Here is a 21063-nt window from a genome sequence, read left to right on the forward strand (position 1 = left end):
TTTCCTTAAATTTAAAACCAAAGCATAAAGTTATATATTATTTACAGCAGATAACTGTAATTTCTAGGCCCTAAAAATTAACGGGAAAAACATATCTTAGACCTAAAGTTTATAAATACATAAACAAAAGTGAATCTGCCCTTAAAATAAATAAAATAATGCTGCAATGAAAAGCAAAAATATCCCTCTATCCAGTCATTTATTTTGACACCCAAAATACAGAAATATACAAAATATTTTCAAATCTGTGGCTTGGTACATAGAGGGTCTAACTACCTCTATCTTACACTACAGTGTACAGAATTCTAATATTAATGAAGACCTTTGAGTATTACAGTTCCTACTTACAATCCAAAACATTCACATGCTGAAAACCATTTTTTCATGGGAAAATCTTAAAAAATTAAAATTCTCATACTGATATTTCCTCTGTCACTTCAACGTAATCTATCCAAGGTTTTTGATAAATGAAGTTGGAGTAAGGTGACTAATTTCATTTGGAGGTGCAGAGTTTAATCTTACAGGGAGATTCAACTCGAAATGTTTTATTGTTTTAAAAGATAGATAACGCCTTATTACCCATTCCCCAGTTTTGCACAACCAACACAGTTATATTAATGTACTTTTTACCTCTGTGATTATCTTGTGTCTAAGCCTCTTCTGACAGCTCCCTAATCACATGACATTTTATTTATTATCTATTGACTTGTATTTTATCCAATTAGTGCTGTCTCCCACAAGCCACGGGCGTGATCACAAAGTTATCCATATGGCTTACATGAACTTGCACTCTCCTGTTGTGAAAAACAAATAAAAAATGATGTGATAAGAAGCTGTCTTTAGTGGCTTAGAAACAGGCAGAAATTTACAGGTTTAAATGTTATAAAGTATATTAATATAAAAATGTTGGTTGGGCAAAGCTGGGGAATGGGTAGTAAAGGTGTTATCTATCTTTTTAAACAATAAAAATTTTGGTGTTGACTGTCCCTTTAAAACATTTTTTAAGTACTTGAATGAACCTAGGAGTTTGCTGGGGTTTGATTTTTGGCGTTTGTCAACTTTGACTTAAAGGGACAGTTTACTCAGAAATGTTCTCCCTTTTAATTTGTTTCCAATTATCCACTTTACCTGCTGGAGTGTATTAAATTATTAACAAGTATTTCCATTACCCTTATATTGGCATTTGAAATAGTTAATTTAGCCTGTGGTATCCCCACCCATCCTGAAAGTTTTTGGCCTCAAGGCCAAGCTGTGTTAGAGCATGCAAATTTTTTTTTTTTTTTATTAATCTAAATCCTGGAAGAAAAAATTTGGGTTCAGTGTCCCTTTAACACAACCAGTAGAAGAAATTACACACCCAGTGGGTTATAGAAGAGATCAGGTAATAAAATGTTAATTTTCCATTGTTCTCTACAAGTATTGGTGATTGGTTTAGGGAGAGATATAAGATAAAGAAGCAGGTATATGTACACAATGTGATAAACTGAGATTTGATTATACCTACAAGCTCAACCCATTTTATTAGGTTGTGGCTTAAAAACACAAAATCAGCTAATTTTATATGCAGAAAAAAGCCTTAAAAAGCAATTTTCATAAATTTTTATACTCTGCAGCAGGTAAAAAAAAAGTAATGGGAAACCCATTTTAAAAAAACTAAACAATTTTATAGTATACTGTCCCTTTAATATTTTTTTTCTTTAATTGTGTTCTTCCACTCCAGTATCGTTGGTTGCATTTTATGCATGCTCCGATTGTTTAATTGTTTTTTTGTATTTTACAAGGTGTATGCGAGGTTGCAATGTAGTGTAACATGGTTCTTTCACAGTCTTTACAAGAGACTTTACCAATCATCACTGTAAATGGTTAAGAATAAGGGACTGGTAAAAAATCAACACATGTGAGTTGGAGATAAAGAACAGGGCAATGTGTGAGACATATATGTTAGAGTGAAAGAGAGTAGTCATAAATATGAGAAAGAGAGTAGTCATAAATATGAGTAAATATTGGTGTTAAGAAATAGGTTCGAATCTAATCATTAAAGGGACATTAAAACCAAAAAAATTTCATTATTTAGTTAGAATATAACATTTTAAACAACTTTCCAGTTTACTTCTATTTTAAAATTTACTCAATTCTCTTGGTATCATTTGTTGAGGGAGCGCAATGCACTACTGGTTTCTAACTGAACACATGGGGGAGCCAATGACAATCGGTATATATATGCAGCCACCAATCAGCAGCTATAACTTGGGTTCTTTGCTGCTCCTGAGCTTACCTAGATGAACCTTTCAACAAAGGATAACAAGAGAAGGAAGCAAATTAAATAATATAAGTTGTTTAAAATTAAATGCTCTGTCTAAATCATGAATGTCTAATTATGACTTTGCTGTCCCTTTAAACATGAGTTGATATAGATTTTTATTTATATGTGTGTGTGTGTATAGCCTCCTTTTTTTTTTTTAATCAAATATATAAAAAAATCAACATGACAAATGTGCTTTACCTATTTTTGCATGCCAAGTATATTACTCATGTTCACTGCTATTCTTGCACTGAATATGAGACCTTTACCATCTGCATTTCTGCCTTGAATATTCTTGGGACTGGTAATTTAAAAAAAAATCAAGGCATGTGAGTTGGAGATGGAGAACAGGGCAATGTGTGAGACATGTTAGAGAGAACCAGGTAATGTTGGTGAAAGAGAGCAGTTTATGAATGAGAAAATATTGGTGTTAAGAAATTAGGTTCTAATAATTAAAGGGACACTGAACCCAAATATTTTCTTTCGCGATTCAGATAGAGCATGCAATTTTACGCAACTTTCTAATTTACTCCTATTATCAATTTTTTCTTTGTTCTCTTGCTATCTTTATTTGAAAAAGGCATCTACAGGGTTTTTTTGGTTCAGTATTCTGCCCAGCACTTTTATTGGTGGATGAATTTATCCACCAATCGGCAAGGACAACCTAGGTTGTTGACCAAAAATGGGCCGGCATCTAAACTTACATTCTTGCATTTCAAATAAAGATACAAAGAGAATAAAGAAAATTTGATACAAGTAAATTAGAAAGTTCCTTAAAATTTGGGTTCAGTGTCCCTTTAAGCATGATATAGTGTGTGTGTGTATGTGTATATGTATATATGTGTATATGTATATATGTATATATATATATATATATATATATATATATATATGTGTATATATATATATATATATATATATATATATATATATATATATATATACACATATATACACAGAGAGAGAGAGAGATACATACACACATACATACACACACACTATATATATATATATATATATATATATACACACACCCACCCCAAGGCAGAACATGCTTGATTTGAAATGTCATCGCAGAAAATGAAGCACGTTTGCAGAAAGAACAGGACACATGATGGAGAGAGATATATAGCTATATAGAGATATGGAATATATAGATAGATATAGATAAATCTATATGGGTTTCCGGGAACTTTGGTTTTAATCTTAAGTGCTTATGGAAAACATTGAATAACTACAGGGCCACCTCTGCATTATAGAGTATCAACTGGTTGGGGCTGCATATAATATACACTAAAACAATGGTAATAGTGCTCTGATTTGTAATGCCATATTTCTATATATAATTTTTAAATATAATCCTTTTTTGGATATTGAACGTACTAGTAACTTTTAGTTTCGAAATTAGTATATTTTAATCCCTGACCAGTAAACTATTGTTATACAGGTATACCCTGCTCATACACGGGTTAGGGGCCGGAGCCCCGCTGTAAAGTGAAAACCGCCTTAATGTAGAACAAGGCAGTTTTAGCTTTCTTTTCACCTGTCCGTGTGTTTAAAGACTTGAAAACATGTTTGAACTAACATATGTTAGGGGTGCAATAGTGTTTTGTTTAGTTTAAAACGAACACAGCACAGTATTCAATAAATACTGTACCTGTAAAATAGAGACAACAACTGTAGTACAATTTGCCAGACTATAACACTGAGACACAGATTGCACTGTAATGATGTATGAGAGTGCACTAAGCATAACAAAATGGTGCCAAGTCACTTTTCTCGCAATCTCACGCTGATTACCGCACTGTTTCAAAATCCTTGGAGGTTGACCTTCAGTTCCACAAAGCGCTGTATTAGCGAAGCGCTGTAAAGTGAGTTATACCTGTATAATAGAGGGGTTTGTAAGACAACAATTTTTTTGAAGACAGGAATGCACCATCTTTTTTCCCCCCCAACCTGTAAGGTCCCAGTACCAACATATGAATTAACCTTGTTGCCAAATATTAAAAAAAAAAAAAAAAACCTCATGGGGCGCACCTGGAAGCAAAGCATTGGATCTTAGTGTTAGTAGCCAGATCTCCTCTTCATCACAATTCATAGCAAAGGCTTTTTGCTCTGGAAGTGTTCGTATATTGATCTAACCCAATAGTGCTATCCTTGTAGCTTGCATATATACAACACATAATCACTACCTTAGCTTTTACATTGACACTTTATGGTTTCACAGCTCTGGTAGTATTTAAAGACATGGGTTATCTACGTACATAAAACTGTCAAAATGTATACCTTTTCATGCATATATAACAGATGGCTGACATGTTAGCTCTACATTGTATTCACCCAAATGTGCAGGATTTAAATGACAAACTATATGACTGATAATGCAGCGACTTTGTTGCTGTTGAATTGAGACTCCTATAAGAAAAGGAGCATCCGCACATTTGTGTTTTGACAAACAAAATGATAGTGTATTTAATTTTTATCACTATGATGTCCCAAATATCTGGACTTTGAAATTGCTTTTAACGTTATTCTATTAAAGGGACATTAAAGTTAGTCTATTTATATGTGCATAATACATATTAGCAGTTAAATGGATACTGAGCCCATTTTTTTCTTTCATGATTCAGATAGAGAATACAATTTTACTAATTTACTCATATTCATTTTTCTTAGTTCTCTTGCTATCTTTATTTTAAAAAGCAGGAATGTAAGCTTACAAGCCTGCCCATCTTTGGTTCAGCACCTGGGTAGCACTTGCTGATTGGTGTGCTAAATGTAGCCACCAATCAGCAAGTGCTACCCAGGGTGCTCAACCAATAATCAGCCGACTCGTAAGCTTCTTTTTCAAATAAAGATACAATAATAACAGAGAAATTTATAATAGGAGTAAAAAAAATTGGGTCCAGTATCCCTTTAAGCACTGTTGTAAAACATCCGCATAGAAATTTTGTAAAAATTGCAAAATTTGCTTTGGCTAGCCTGAAGTAAATTAAATACAGATCTAATCAATTCTTATTTAGTGTGGAGCTTCAAATGTTCAAGGTGTGCATTATGTTCTACAGTTCCATGAAGAACTAATAACATAATTTGCAGAAGTAAATTTATATAATTAAAGGGACATAATACTCATACTGCATCAGTTTCAAGTGATATAGCATATAACTGTAAAAAGCTGACAGGAAAATATCCCCTGAGCATCGCTATGTAAAAAAGGAAGATATTTTACCTCAGGTAAAAAAAATTAAAAAAAAAATGAATGAACAGCAGCCAATCAGCATCAGCAGTGCTGAGGTCATGAACTCTTTTACTGTGATCTCATGAGAGATCATCATCATCCCCTAAGCTGTCCCAGGACAGACATACTAAAATGCTGCTTAGAAATCCTTTACAATGGGAGGTGGCTACTGAGGAACTTTTGATGTAAAATATCTTTCTTTTTTACATAGAGTTGTTCAGGAGATATTTTCTAGTCAGCTTTTTACAGCTATACTGCATCACTTTCAAGTGTTTAAACATTTGGGTATTATGGCCCTTTAACTTAACTAAAACTATAAATATACATTTCTTTAATTGTTGCCGTTCTACATTAAATGTTTATTTGAAGGGGGTACATTTTGACTTTAATGCCCCTTTAATTTGTAGTAACAAAAACTAAATGCCATGTATGCTTTCTTCTGGTAGACATCATCTGAATTTGTTTAGAACAAAACCATGCACTCCTAAAGTGTAAAAATCCAAAACGTTTAATCCAAAATCTTTAGAACGTAAAAATACACATAAGAGGGAAACTGACACATTTTGTGCAAAAAATAAAAGTGCTTAGTGATTGGTAATCTAAATTGGTGTGATTAGAAGGCCTACAACATACATGTAATAAATTAATGTTACATGTGAATCATTGGCCATTATTCTTAACAAAAATACAACAAAAGAGCTAAGATTTCAGCCATAATTTAGTACAAGACACTTGGAGCATTTTAGCTTGTTGGTACAAACATTACTAGTAGTTCTAGCTCTACCTATAAATACAGTTTGGGGCCCCTGGCAGAGAAAAAAAGTATTTTGGGGGTATTGTCCCCATAGTTAACCCTTCACTCTCCTGGGGTCCAGCAGTGGAGGCAGCAGTAAGGAGGATGGGAGCAACGTGGAGGAAAAGGACGTGCGGGACCGTGAAAGGAGGATGTCCAACAATGCGCGAGAGAGAGTGCGCGTCCGGGACATCAACGAGGCATTCAAGGAGCTGGGTCGAATGGTGCAGATGCATCTGAAGGCCGATAAGGCCCAGACCAAACTCATCATCTTACAACAGGCTGTGCAGGTCATAATGACTTTGGAGCAGCAAGTGCGAGGTATCCCCTACTATCATTGCCTCATGTTCCCAACACTTACCTTCAACACCACTACTCATTTAAATCTTGTACCCACACTTTTTCATCTTGATTTTAAATACTGGCAGAACTCTTGTTCCCTCCCTTGCTTGCTTTGCTGGTTGCCCATAACTCTTGGGATACCTGTCCTCGCATTGTCTTTCACTCCTCTCTTATGTTCAGCCTTTTCATTACCAAATCTCTTATGGCCGACTGCACTTTTAATTTCCTTACTTGCTAAATCATCCAGACTTTTACTACAACACTACTTACTCATTGTTTTGTGTGTTTTTTTGTTTGTTAATAAAATTTACTATCCATTTCTTGGCACATATTCTATTCCCCTTACACATACCAATCATTTTGTTTTATTTGCCTTTAAAAATTAATTTTAACCCATTTTGATTAGTATCCCTTTGTTTTTTTCTTAATCCAATTTCCCCCTAGATCTTACCACCCATTTTCCTGCTCTTTACATTTCTGTTCCTGTCATTCCCCCACTATTCATCTACTTTTGTAACCTTCCATCTGTTATCTTACTGTCTATGATGAATTAGTTTCTTAGCCATTCTTGACTCTTCACCTTTCTTTTCTTTTCACCCATCTCCCCTTTCATTGTCTTTCCCAATTTTAACTTCTTTATTTTCAAATTGAAATATCATCTTTCCTTCTCTATGGACCACTGTCACAAAATGATCAACTTAGTGTTAATGTGTGAGCTGATGCTCAGTCAAGCAGAAGCTAAAAATTTGTGGGGGTTTAATGTGGGTAGGTTGCGTGAAAATGATTTTAACCTTGTGTGCATTTAAAGGGACATCAGAGTGCAAAAAAGCACAGTAATGCTTTAGAGCAATTTAATACTGCATTATTGCTTGCATATAGCTTTGTTTTTAATACCTGCTCAGTGGATAAGCTTACAATTAAAATCTGCCCCACAGCAGTAATGCAGTACTGAGACCTTGCTAAAAACATCTGGTGAGCCAATGGCAAGGCATATATATGTAACTACCAATTACCAGCTAGCTCAGAGTAGTGCATTCCTACCCTAGAGCTAACTTTATTTTATGCATGGTTTAAACCCATGCAATCAACAATGTTATAAACAAATCCTTTAACATCTAAGCATTTTTTTGTACTTTTATGTCTCTAATGTTTACATTTGGATTTTAATGACGCTTAGCTGTTATATTTAAAAGTCTCATAGTGAAATAACATTCAGATACTTGCAAAGTGTATTTCCTTTTGCTTTACTGAAATAGGTAGACATCTCTCAGATGTCTCCAGAGCCTCCCCTGCCCTTTCAGTACTTATCCGTTCTGTTCCTCATTGCTTGGAGTATAATTTTTCAGGTTCCAGCTAAATATATCTTTCTCCACCAAGTGCTTTACTGGGTGACCCAGTTAAGCTTTTCTTTTGCAATGGTCCCATGAATGCTGTCACTATGAGAGTGTAAATAAAAGTAAGATTTATATTTAATATTAAATGTGTTTCTTCACACACACAATGTAGACAAGAAAGCATTCACTGATGCATTTTTGTCTCCTGGGTCTCTTGATCTCCCTTAACCACATCTCAGGGTCAAATTGATTAATCTTACATTCTTTCTCCATATTCACTATATTGCCAAAAGTATGTGGACACCCCTACTTATTGAATTCAAGTGTTTCAGCCACACCCTTTGCTAACAGGTCTAAATAATCCAACACATAGCCATTAAATCTCCCATAGACAAACATTGGCATTACAATGTGTAGTACTGAAGAACTCAATGACTTTAAACACCTTTGTCAAAACTCAGTGCAATTTCTGCCCTACTAGATCTGTCCTAGTCAACAGTAAGTGTGATTATTGTGAAGTGAAAGCATCTAGGAGTATACATAGCCCAACCACAAAGTGGTAGACCATACAAACTCACTGAGTAGTAGGGCCATCGAGTACTGAAGCATGTAGAGTGTAAATATCATAATCATCTGTTGCTCACTACAGAGTTCTAAACTGCCTCTGGAAGCATCATCCGCAATGAACTGTGCGTTGGGAGCTTCATGAAATGAGTTTCCATGGCCCTGACATCAACCTCATTTAACGCTTTTAGGATGAATTGGAATACTGATTGTGACCCAGACATTCTTGTCCAACATAAGTGTTATACTTCACAAATTCTCTTTTGGCTGAATGGGCACAAATTCCTTCCAAAATATTGTGCAAAAGCTTTCCAAGAAGAGTGTCATCTGTTATTCGCACAAACAGGGGTCCTGTTCCATATTAATGCCCCTCGTTTTTTAATGGGATGTTTCACAAGTCTATATAGGTGGGATGGTCAGGTGTCCACACACTTTTGGCCATATAGTGTAAGTCCTGGGTTTTCTGTTTGTGACCTGATGGATTTATGTGGGGAAATCACTAGAGACTTCAGAAAGTCTACTTCTGGAGAGCAAAAGGTAGTATAACTGCTTGTACTTGAATATTATGTCACTTCTTCAAGCTTAAAGAACTTGATTTATCGGTAAGTATAAATCTTGTCTTCATGTGGCACAGAAAGTTGACCTATGAAAAAAAGGTGCAACAGTGGTTCTATTCTAATCCTGTATCTCTATTGAGGAGCAGTAGAAAGACCTTCTGCCAATTACTAATTATCCCCTGCCCCACTCTTTCTCTTTATAGAACGTAACTTGAACCCCAAGGCAGCCTGTCTAAAGAGACGTGAAGAGGAAAAAGTGTCGGGAGTGGACCCCCAGATGGGACTAACTGGTGGGCATCCAGGGCTTGGAGACTCTCACAATTCAGTTGGACACATGTAGGGTAAGTGAAAATACAAGAAAGTAAAAATGTGTGTTTAAATTGACACAAAATATTAAGGCATATTTATACCGTTCCCAAGCAATTGAGTACCAAAACATTGCAGACCTCTCTAGAATCCAATGGTTTAATCTACCACTAATAAGATGAATATATAATTTAGAATATCGCTGATAATAGTTAGTGGGCATTATCAGGTTGTACACATGGTGTGAGCATTAAAGGGAAGCTTAAGTCAAAATAAACTTTTATGATTCTGAGAGAGCTTGGAGTTTTAAGACACTTTCTGGGGAACAAGCTCCTGCTGAACATGTGCACAAGCTCACAGGGTATACAAATACTAGACTGTGATTGGCTGATATCTGTCACATGATACAGGGGGCCAGAAAATGGGAGAAAAAAATACATTTGCCAGAAACAAAATTCAAAATCGTAGTAGGTTTTTTTTTTGTTTTGTTTTTTTTTTTTGCATTCTTTTTGTTTTTGTTTTGTTTATTGGCTAAAAAAAAATGTATTTAAAGAGGAGAAATACTCTGAAATTACTGGGAGCACTAACACAGTGGGTTACAGTGTAATTTGGATAAAAGTTTTTGTAAGATCTTATGTAGCATATGTATCACCAAAAAAAGGATATATACAACCAAATGTGTTACATTAGTTTCTTGCAACAGATATACACAGTGTCCATAAAGTGCCTGCAGCTGTTCCAATCAATGCTAATACACTGGTTAGCAAACACAGAAAATCTAGAGAAGTGAATAAACACAAACAGGAGCGTAGGGCAGATCTAAGTGTAGTTAAAACAAGCAAGTAGTATTTAATATTAACATATAAAAAGTACACTTTCAGACCTCTTAAAAATATATCATGAGGTATATAATAGCATACAACATGTCCTCTTGCTAATGGAGGATCGCCGGACTGTTTTTCCTTATGAAAAAGGTATGGATTTTTAAAAAAAAAACGCTTCAGTGTAAAGTTTAATGAATAAAAGTGCCCCTGTTTTTAATAGTATTTCTTTCCTAAGATATGGTGAGTTCACAGCTTCTTCAATTACTGTTGGGAATACCACTCCTGGCAGGTGGAGACAAAGAGCACCACAGCAAAGCTGTTAAGTATCACTTTCCTTCCCACAACCCCCAGTCATTCTCTTTGCCTTAGGTGCAAGGAGGAGGTGAAGTTTTAGTGTCTGAAGAAGATTGGATTTATTTCACTTCAATCAAGATTTTATTATTTTGAAAACCAGAGTAGGTTTACTCTGAACTTCTCAAGATTGGGTTTAGCCATACTCAACGTTAGTCTCTTCAGTAGGACAGTGGTGGCTTTAAAGCAGTTAGGAACTTGTAAGGTGGGCCTTGCTGCGTTTTCCTAACATTTTGCTGCCCTTTTTTAGAAAGCCAGAGTAGGTTTACTCTGTTCTTTCTATTTTCCACAGGTCCCTGTAAGAAGTGGCTTCCTTCTATACCGTGTGAGCTGTCCTCCTGCCGGACGGCCAGACTGCAGGTAAGTGCCTTTTGTCTTCTAGGTATGGGAGACTTTGCACATCATAAGGTTGAGAAGTTACAATATATGGGACATATGTATCCTTTGTAAGGATATTAACAGGCAGGGAGCAGGCACTTATGTGTGTCCAGAGACCAGGGGTTAATACTTTTATTGGCTTCAAGTATATGCCTTTTTCTTTTATTGTGGTTCAGCTAGCAAGCTACTGGTTATAGCACGCTTCATACTTATGGTGTTCATGATAAATATTAACTGCTCTGTTCATCGCAGTTTTGGAAGCGGCATAATCTCATTTCAAGCGGTGCGCTGTACATTATGGAGATTTTTGTTAAAACTCTGCTGTGATGTGTTTTTTTATCATTAAGATGAGCTGAACTATGTTTTTTCTACGTCCTCTAGGAGAATCCTATATCGTTTGGGTCTAACAGTCTTCCGCCATTACAGTTTTGTGACAGAAAGACGCTGCAATATTTCAGAGTGTACAGAAATGCACGCTTTTCTGCAGCGCAGTTTTTCGTTTCTCCGCTTTAGTCTTAGCTTTGATCAGCTAGCGGGGTGGCGTCCTCTTGGGTGCTATTAATTTCAGGTCACTTGGGTACACTGAAGCTGCGGGCCCGTGACTTAGCATCTGGTAACAGTTTAATTTATGTTACATGATGTTTTTATACTCAAGCTGAGGTCTCTGTCAGTAGGGGACTGCTTGGAGATACAGTGCACGGATATGGTGACGGCAGGAGAACTGCCGTGCTTCTTGGCTAATCCTTTTACGATCATGTTTTAAAACTTCAGTCAGACTAAGGTGTAGGGAACTAAAGACATGGAATAATTATTTGTCTGTTTTCTAACTCTGCAGGAGCCTTATCAGTGTTCTGTTTAAAGTGACAGTACACCACATATTTACATACTTTCATATAAAAATGTTTAAAGGTAATTTTCATATTTTATTCGGATCTAAAGACATGGATGACTGTTTTGTTTTTTATGTCTGTTATGCTTTTTAGCACTATTTGTTTCCTTTGAAATTATGTGCTGCTTGCTTAGCTAGACCTTTCTCATATAGAGTGAGGTTATTGCCGCTGAACCCAATATCTCTCAGGTTGATGCTGTGCAGGCAATGTCACAGCTTTCTCCTTAAACGTCCCAAGCCTCAATGGTGTCACATGCAGTGCCCTGTGGTTCCTCTCAATCTCCTGGAGGAGTTTTTTGGCCAGCAGATTTTGTAGCACAGGTATCTTCCGTGACATCTGCAGCTTTATCTGCTTTTTCTATTTTAAAGAGAAAATGCAAGAGGAAATTTAAAGATTCAGATAGTAAGGGTTCTGTTCCATCTGTTGCTATTCAGGTTGTCCTCCCACATAGTCAGATGAGGATACGTCTGTGGCCTCTGTGGATGAAATCTCAGATTCGGATAGTATAACTCAATCATCTGATGCTGAAGTAGTATCCTTCAGATTTAAGCTTGAACACCTTTGTGTAAGTTATAGGCGGTTTTGGCTAATTTGGAGTGACTCTGATTCGTATGTCGTTGTCAACCTTAAAGAATCTAGTAAACTTTATAAATACTAGGATTCCTCTGTGGAAGTTTTTCCTGTTCCAGACCGTGCTAGGAGATTTTTCACAGGAATGGGTGGAGTCAGGGATTCCTTTTCCCCGTCTCCTGTCTTTAAAAGGATGTTTCCTAACGCTGTCTCCATTAAATATCATGGCGCACAGTGCTTAAAGTGGTAGGGCATTTCTACTCTGGCTAAGAGAACTACAATTCCTATAGAGGATATCTGTTCTTTTCAGGATTAATGGACTAAGCTGAAGGCTTACATGGAAGTTTTAATTGCGGCATCTTATTGGTGCGAGGTCTTGTTTGATTCCAATTTGGTAGGGGCTCCTTTTGGAGGAGATCCTGAACAGAATTAAGGCTCTTAAGCTAGCCCATGGGGCATTGTGGCTATATTCTTGGTCAAGGAACTTTCCTCAGAGTCCAAGCTTCTGGTGCTTCCTTAAAAGGGTTAGTTTGCTCCTGATTTGACAGGAATATTTCTGATACGGCTGGAAAAGGGTCTTTTCTACCACAAGACAAGATGAACAGACATAAAGGAGTTTGCCCCCAATCCGGGATCGGTCCAAGTGGAGGGCTGAATCTCTCTGTCTCCAAACTTGGATACAAGATATCCCAGATAGGCTGCGGACATGGTATCTCAGGGTTTCTACATAGAATTCATACCTTTCCTCCCAGAGACAGGTTCCACCTCTCAATTTATCTGCAGGCCAGATAACAGTGAGGCATTTTGGAAGTGCGTTAGGGACCTCTCTTCCCTGTGAGTGTTAGTTCCAGTTCCTGTAAGGGAACAGGGTCTAGAATTCTATTCATTCCTGTTCGTGGTTCCCAAAAAAGATCTAGATCTAAAGTGTCTCAACAAGTTGTCTAAAGGTACCGTCCTTTCAAAATGGAAACCAGTGATATAATTCTTCCTTTGGTTCAAAAGGGTCAGTTCATGGTGCCCCTAGACCTGGAAGATGCGTATTTTCAAGTTCCTGAGTTTTTCCTTTCTGCCAAACACTTTTAGCTTGTGACTCTTCCCTTTGGCCTTGCCACGGCTCCCAGAGGGGGCTATCTTGGCAGTGATCAGGTTTCTGGGAATTGCTGTGGTGCCCTTCCTGGACGACATAATGGTTCAGGCTCCATCTTTCAACAAGCAAACTCTCATACAGAGATCTTGTTGTCGGTCTTCTTTCCCACGGATGGAAGTGAATTTGAAAATGAGTTCCCTTGTTCCTACTAAAGGGGTAGTTTTTTAGGGACCTAATTAGTTTCCCTATCTCTTAAAATATTTTTGACAGAGGTCAGAAAATAGAGTATTCTTTCCTCTTGCCTCTTTCGGCACTCTGTTTGGCCCTTCAGTGGAATTGGTCTGATGGTTTCTTCATTGGACATCATCCCTCTGTTCGATTCCATCTGAGAGTCTGCTTTTATGCATGTTCAGATAGTGGACCGGGGATCTTGTGGCTCTGTCTCGGAGGATAGATCTGTCGACATGAGATTCTTCCCTGTGGATCAGAGAGTGGAATTAGTGGTAGAGCGCTCGCTTAGCTTACGAGAGGTAGCGGGATCGTTGTCCGCATTCTCCAGAAGCTTCTGTCTTGGGGCACATACTTCCGGAGACCTTCCTGAGTAATAGTGACCACGGTCACTAGCCTGTTGGGTTGGTGACTATGGACTTGGGGTCTGCTCTCCCCGTAACCATCTTGGAGTTGAGAGCGATCTTCAATGCTCTGATGGCTTGGCCTCAGTCGTCTTAACCAGTTTTTAAGCTTATAGTTGAACAATTTCATCTCAGTGGTTTACATAGCCACCTGGAAGAAACCTGGAGTTGCTTTGCCATGATTGGGGTGAATTGTTCGGTGGGCGGATGCTCACATTCGTCGTTTATCCACATTTCAGGAGTGAATATCGGGAGCGGACTACTTGAGCAGTCAGATTTTTCATCCCGGGGGAGTGGGCGCGTCTCCCAGAGGTGTTCTGCAGGTTAACCCTCAAATGAGGGGTGCTGGAGTTGGAGATGGCAGTTAGCCAAGCTTTCAAGTTATGTTAAAGGTCATGAGATCAGCAGGCTGCTCTGTTAAATACCCTGGCGGTTCCTTTGGATTTCAGTCTGACATCCCTGTTCCTCTGCTTGCTCTTCTCCCACGAGTCATTGCTCGTATCAAATGGGAGTGACCAACTGTATTTTAATAGTTCCTGCATAGTCTCGCAGGATCTGGTATACAGATTTAGTTGTTGGTTGTTCCTGAGGATGGACCTTCTAATTCAGGGTCTTTTCTTTCATCCAACTTTCTTCTTCTCTGAAGCCTTCTGCTTGGAGATAGAATGCTTAGTTCTGTCAATGAGACCATGATTCAGGCTCGCAAACCTGTTACTGGTAACTTTTACCATAAGATATGGCGTAAATTCCCTGATTGATGTGAATCCATGGACTATTCTTGGAAGTAGGGTCAGGATTGCTAGAGGTTTTGTCCATCTTTGGGACAGTCTGGAGGATAGTTTTTTTTCAGTAAATTCTCTGAAGGGTCAGATTTCTGCATTATCCTTTTTTACACAAGTGTCTCGCGGATGTGCCAGACGTGTACCCTTTTCTTTTACAAGATATGACGAGTCCACGGATTTCATCCTTACATATGGGATATCGCCTCCTGGTCAGCAGGAGGAGGCAAAAAGCTCCACAGAAGAGCTGCATAAATAGCTCCTCCCTTCCCCCCCCCCCAACCCAGTCATTCTCTTTGCCTGCGTTAGTGATAGGAGTGAGGTAAAGTGAGGTGTTTAGATTCTTCAATCAAGAGTTTTTTTATTTTTAAATGGTGCCAAAGTATACTATTTTATTACAGGGAAACTTCTGGATTGCCTTTTTAGGCTATAGGAACTGGTGGATTTTTGCCTCCACTGAGCCTCCCATGATTATGCAGTTTTTCCTGTATATGGTCTTAGAAGTTGTAACCAAGACCCTTCTGCTTTCACAGGACCTCAGGAGGAAGAGTGGACCTCTTGACACTGTGAGATTGACATGCTGTTCCTCAGCATGGAGATAAGTGCAGTTTTTATTCTGGAGCAGCAGCATATTTTAGACTAACTGTGCTTATACTGTTACAAGGGGTATGTAAAGAATTGTTTCCCCTTAACATTTGACATATTAACCAGACACTCTAGCATCATTATAGTCTAGAAGCGCTGGGGTGTGTAAAGATTACGGACTTAGATTCCAGACACTCTGGCATGTTTGTTAGCCTAGAAGCACTGGGACTTATCGTATGGTAACACATTATAACGGGCAATGGAATAGAGGGTTCCAATTGTTTTATTGAGGTGGCTGACGCTGGGGATAGTTCTGAAGGGGATATTTGTTTTCTATATTGCTCCTGTACATGGGCTTGATGCAAGGTTCTGTTTGTTATTTTCGCCCACCAAGGGCGGGGCTTAATTTTACGCGCGCTTTAGACAGCGCAGTTCAGATTCAGCAATCTGTTGAGTGAAATATGATTGTCCTGTAAGACAAGAAAAAAGAGAGGCGCTCTTGGTGCAGCAAGTTCCAATCAGCACAACACACAGTTATTCGATAAATGGTATAGTACTCACAAACAAATATGCACATGCAGTGCAATAGTAGGCGGACCGAAACTTCAGAGCCGTTCGGCTGACTCCCCAATGGCGACAGTATAACACTGATTCGTAAAGGCAAAGATCCAATCCTCCGTGACACCCAGGGGTGATCAGTTAGGGAATAGGCGTGGAGTCCACTGGCTGCTGAAGGTTACAAACAAATCTCCAAAGCAAGGAAGAGTAGTAAAATATCAGTTTTATTAAAAACACTTTAAAAGTTGCTTTGCAAAGCGTTTCTCGGCTAGCAGTGCCATTTCATCAGGCTACATTCTGTTGAGTGGCATCTCCTCACAGCTCCTAAATCAGCTTGTGGTCTTATTGCAAGCGACGTTAGGTGCGCCGTTTTTCGAGGAGTTAGACTGAGTCGCGTAGAGGATTCAGGATTTTCCATTTTAGCACGCAGAGCCTTATGGTTAAAATCTTGGTCTACGGATGTGTCCTCTAAATCAAAGCTTTTGGCTATTCCTTTCAAGGGAAAGACCCTATTCGGGCCTGATTTGAAAGAAATCATTTCTGATATTACGGGAGGTAAGGGTCATCTGCTCCCTCAAGACAAAACATCTAAGCAAAGGGGACGACAGAGTAATTTTCGTTCCTTTTGTAATTTCAAAGGAGTCCCCACTTCCTCTGCCAGTAAACAGGAAGAGAACTATTCTCAAGCCAAAGCCACCTGGAGACCCAACCAGGCTTGGAACGAGGATAAACAACCCAAAAAGCCCGCTGCTGCTCCCAAGATAGCATGAAGGGGCGGCTCCCGATCCGGGACCGGATCTAGTAGGGGGCAGACTTTCTCTCTTGGCTTGGGCTTGGATAAGACGTTCAGGATCCCTGGACACTAGAAATAGTGTCTCAAGGGTATCAGTTGGAGTTAAAAATTCCTTCCCAAGGGGAAGGTTCCTGCTTTCACGATTATCTGTAGACCAGATAAAAAGAGAGGCATTCTTACATTGTGTAAAAGACCTCTCCACTATGGGAGTAATTTGTCCCATTCCAATACAGGAACAGGGGCAGGGGTTTTACTCAAATCTTTTTGTGGTTCCCAAAAAAGAGGGAACTTTCCGACCCATTTTAGATCTCAAGAGTCTAAACAAGTTTCTCAGAGCTCCATCCTTCAAGACGGAGACTAATCGGACAATTCTTCCATTGATTCAGGAGGGTCAATATATGACTAGCATGGACTTAAAGGATGCATATCTTCATATTCCTATCCACAAAGATCTTCACCAGTTCCTAAGGTTTGCCTTCCTGGACAAACATTTTCAGTTTGTGGCTCTTCCTTTCGGGTTGGCCACGGCGCCCAGGATCTTCACGAAAGTTCTAGGGTCTCTGCTAGCGGTTCTCAGACCGCGGGGCATTTCAGTGGCGCCTTAACTGGATGATATTCTGATCCAGGCGTCTTATCTGACAAAGTCTCATACCGACATGGTTCTTTCCTTTCTAAGGACTCACGGGTGGAAGGTGAATCTAGAAAATAGTTCACTAATTCCTCAGACAAGGGTTCCTTTCCTGGGAACTCTAATAGACTCTGTATCCATGAAAATCTTCTTGACGGAGGTCAGAAAGTTAAAGATTCTGAATACATGCCGAGCCCTTCAGTCCAATCCTCGGCCGTCAGTAGCTCAGTGCATGGAGGTAATTGAATTGATGGTGGCGGCAATGGACATCATTCTGTTTGCTCGTTTTCATCTCAGACCTCTACAACTGAGCATGCTCAGACAGTGGAATAGAGATTATGCAAATTTGTCTCCTCAGATAGATCTGGATCAGGAGACAAGAGACTCTCTTCTTTGGTGGTTGTCACAGAATCATCTGTCCCTAGGGACGTGCTTCTGCAGACCCTCATGGGTGATGGTGACAGCGGATGCCAGTCTACTAGGATGGGGTGCAGTCTGGAATTCCCTGAAGGCTCAGGGTGTGTGGACTCGGTCGGAGTCTCTATTTCCAATCAATATTCTGGAGTTGAGGGCAATATTCAATGCTCTTCAGGGTTGGCCCCAGTTGGCTTCGGCAAAGTTCATCCGATTTCAATCTGACAACATCACGACTGTGGCTTACATCAATGATCAGGGAGGAACAAGGAGTTCCTTGGCAATGACAGAAGTATCCAAGATAATTCGGTGGGCGGAGGCTCACTCTTATCTGTCAGCAATCTACATCCCAGTGGTAGACAATTGGGAGTCGGATTTTTTGAGCAGACAGACGTTTCATCCGGGGGAGTGGGAACTCCACCCGGAGGTCTTTGCCAACCTGATTCTCAGATGGGGCAGGCCGGAGCTGGATCTCATGGCATCTCGTCAGAATGCCAAGCTCCCGAAGATACAGATTCAGGTCCAGAGATTCTCAGGCCGAACTGATAGATGCCTTGGTAGTTCAACCTAGCTTATGTGTTCCCTCCATTTGCTCTCCTTCCCCGGGTGATTGCTCGAGTCAAACAGGAGAGGGCTTCAGTGATTCTCATCGCTCCTACGTGGCCTCGCAGGACTTGGTATGCCGATCTGATGGACATGTCATCTCTGCCACCGTGGAAGCTTCCATTGAGGCAGGACCTTCTCATTCAGGGACCCTTCCATCATCCAAATCTAATTTCTCTGCAGCTGTTTGGAGATTGAACGCTTGATTTTATCTAAGCGGGGGTTCTCTGATGCGGTCATTGATACCTTGATTCAGGCGTGCAAGCCTGTTACTCGAAAGATTTACCATAAGATATTGCGTATATATATTGGTGCTAATCCAAGGGCTACTCATGGAGTAGGGTTAGGATTCCCAGGATTTTATCTTTTCTCCAAGGATTGGAGAAAGGGTTGTCGGCAAGTTCCTTAAAAGGACAGATTTCTGCTTTGTCTATTTTGCTACACAAGCGTCTGGCAGATGTTCCAGATGTTCAATCTTTTTGTCAGGCCCTGACTAGAATCAGACCTGTGTTTAAATCAATTGCTCCTCCTTGGAGTTTGAATTTAGTTCTTAATGTTCTTCAAGGGATTCCGTTTGAACCTATGCATTCCATAGATATTAAGTTATTATCTTGGAAAGTTTTATTTTTGGTTGCTATTTCTTCTGCTCGCAGAGTTTCTGAGCTTTCGTCATTACAATGTGATTCTCCTTATCTTATTTTCTCCAACATAGGTGTGTCCGGTCCACGGCGTCATCCTTACTTGTGGGATATTCTCTTCCCCAACAGGAAATGGCAAAGAGCCCAGCAAAGCTGGTCACATGATCCCTCCTAGGCTCCGCCTTCCCCAGTCATTCTCTTTGCCGTTGTACAGGCAACATCTCCACGGAGATGGCTAAGTTTTTTGGTGTTTAACTGTAGTTTTTATTATTCAATCAAGAGTTTGTTATTTTAAAATAGTGCTGGTATGTACTATTTACTCTGAAACAGAAAAGAGATGAAGATTTCTGTTTGTAAGAGGAAAATGATTTTAGCAACCGTTATTAAAATCGATGGCTGTTTCCACACAGGACTGTTGAGAGGAATTAACTTCAGTTGGGGGAAACAGTGAGCAGACTTTTGCTGCTTGAGGTATGACACATTTCTAACAAGACGATGTAATGCTGGAAGCTGTCATTTTCCCTATGGGATCCGGTAAGCCATTTTTATTACATAAAGAAAAAAAGGGCTTCACAAGGGCTTTTAAGACTGTAGACATTTTCTGGGCTAAAACGATTGATATATAAGCATATTTTATACTTCATAGCTTTGAGGAATTATTTTATTCTTGGGAATTATGTAAAATAACCGGCAGGCACTGTATTGGACACCTTATTCTCTAGGGGCTTTCCCTAATCATAGGCAGAGCCTCATTTTCGCGCCTCTATTGCGCACTTGTTTTTGAGAAGCATGACATGCAGATGCATGTGTGAGGAGCTCTGATACATAGAAAAGACTTTCTGAAGGCGTCATTTGGTATCGTATTCCCCTTTGGGCTTGGTTGGGTCTCAGCAAAGCAGATACCAGGGACTGTAAAGGGGTTAAATATAAAAACGGCTCCGGTTCCGTTATTTTAAGGGTTAAAGCTTTCAAATTTGGTGTGCAATACTTTTAAGGCTTTAAGACACTGTGGTGAAATTTTGGTGAATTTTGAACAATTCCTTCATACTTTTTCGCAATTGCAGTAATAAAGTGTGTTCAGTTTAAAATTTAAAGTGACAGTAACGGTTTTGTTTTAAAACGTTTTTTGTACTTTGTTATCAAGTTTATGCCTGTTTAACATGTCTGAACTACCAGATAGACTGTGTTCTGTATGTGGGGAAGCCAAGGTTCCTTCTCATTTAAATAGATGTGATTTATGTGACACAAAATTTAGAGAAAATGATGCCCAAGATGATTCCTCAAGTGAGGGGAGTAAGCATGGTACTGCATCATCCCCTCCTTCGTCTACACCAGTCTTGCCCACACAGGAGGCCCCTAGTACATCTAGTGCGCCAATACTCCTTACTATGCAACAATTAACGGCTGTAATGGATAATTCTATCAAAAACATTTTAGCCAAAATGCCCACTTATCAGCGAAAGCGCGACTGCTCTGTTTTAGAAAATACTGAAGAGCATGAGGACGCTGATGATATTGGTTCTGAAGTGCCCCTACACCAGTCTGAGGGGGCCAGGGAGGTTTTGTCTGAGGGAGAAATTTCAGATTCAGGGAAAATTTCTCAACAAGCTGAACCTGATGTGATTACCTTTAAATTTAAATTGGAACATCTCCGCACCCTGCTTAAGGAGGTGTTATCTACTCTGGATGATTGTGAGAATTTGGTCATTCCAGAGAAATTATGTAAAATGGACAAGTTCCTAGAGGTCCCGGGGCCCCCCGAAGCTTTTCCTATACCCAAGCGGGTGGCGGACATTGTAAATAAAGAATGGGAAAGGCCCGGCATACCTTTCGTCCCTCCCCCTATATTTAAGAAATTGTTTCCTATGGTCGACCCCAGAAAGGACTTATGGCAGAC

The 21063-nt window shown here is 39.3% G+C and overlaps 1 protein-coding gene across 8 annotated transcripts in view; it reads left to right on the top strand.

Moving 5' to 3' along the window:
- The window catches only part of TCF3 (transcription factor 3), a 262782-nt gene that overhangs the window by 235139 nt on the left and 6580 nt on the right, over nt 1-21063 (top strand). For 5 of the 8 annotated variants that reach the window (XM_053703095.1, XM_053703091.1, XM_053703094.1 and 2 more), the window contains one exon: nt 9334-9471. In XM_053703095.1, coding sequence (XP_053559070.1) covers nt 9334-9470 — 137 coding nt within the window. In that variant the 3' untranslated portion in view covers nt 9471. Of the gene's footprint in view, nt 1-6415; nt 6655-9333; nt 9472-21063 lie in introns of all 8 variants that reach the window. The other 3 variants (XM_053703097.1, XM_053703099.1, XM_053703096.1) reach the window with 2 other exon arrangements.

The sequence above is a fragment of the Bombina bombina genome, chromosome 2 (genome assembly GCF_027579735.1).
Source record: "Bombina bombina isolate aBomBom1 chromosome 2, aBomBom1.pri, whole genome shotgun sequence".
NCBI classification, from domain to species: Eukaryota; Metazoa; Chordata; class Amphibia; order Anura; family Bombinatoridae; genus Bombina; species Bombina bombina.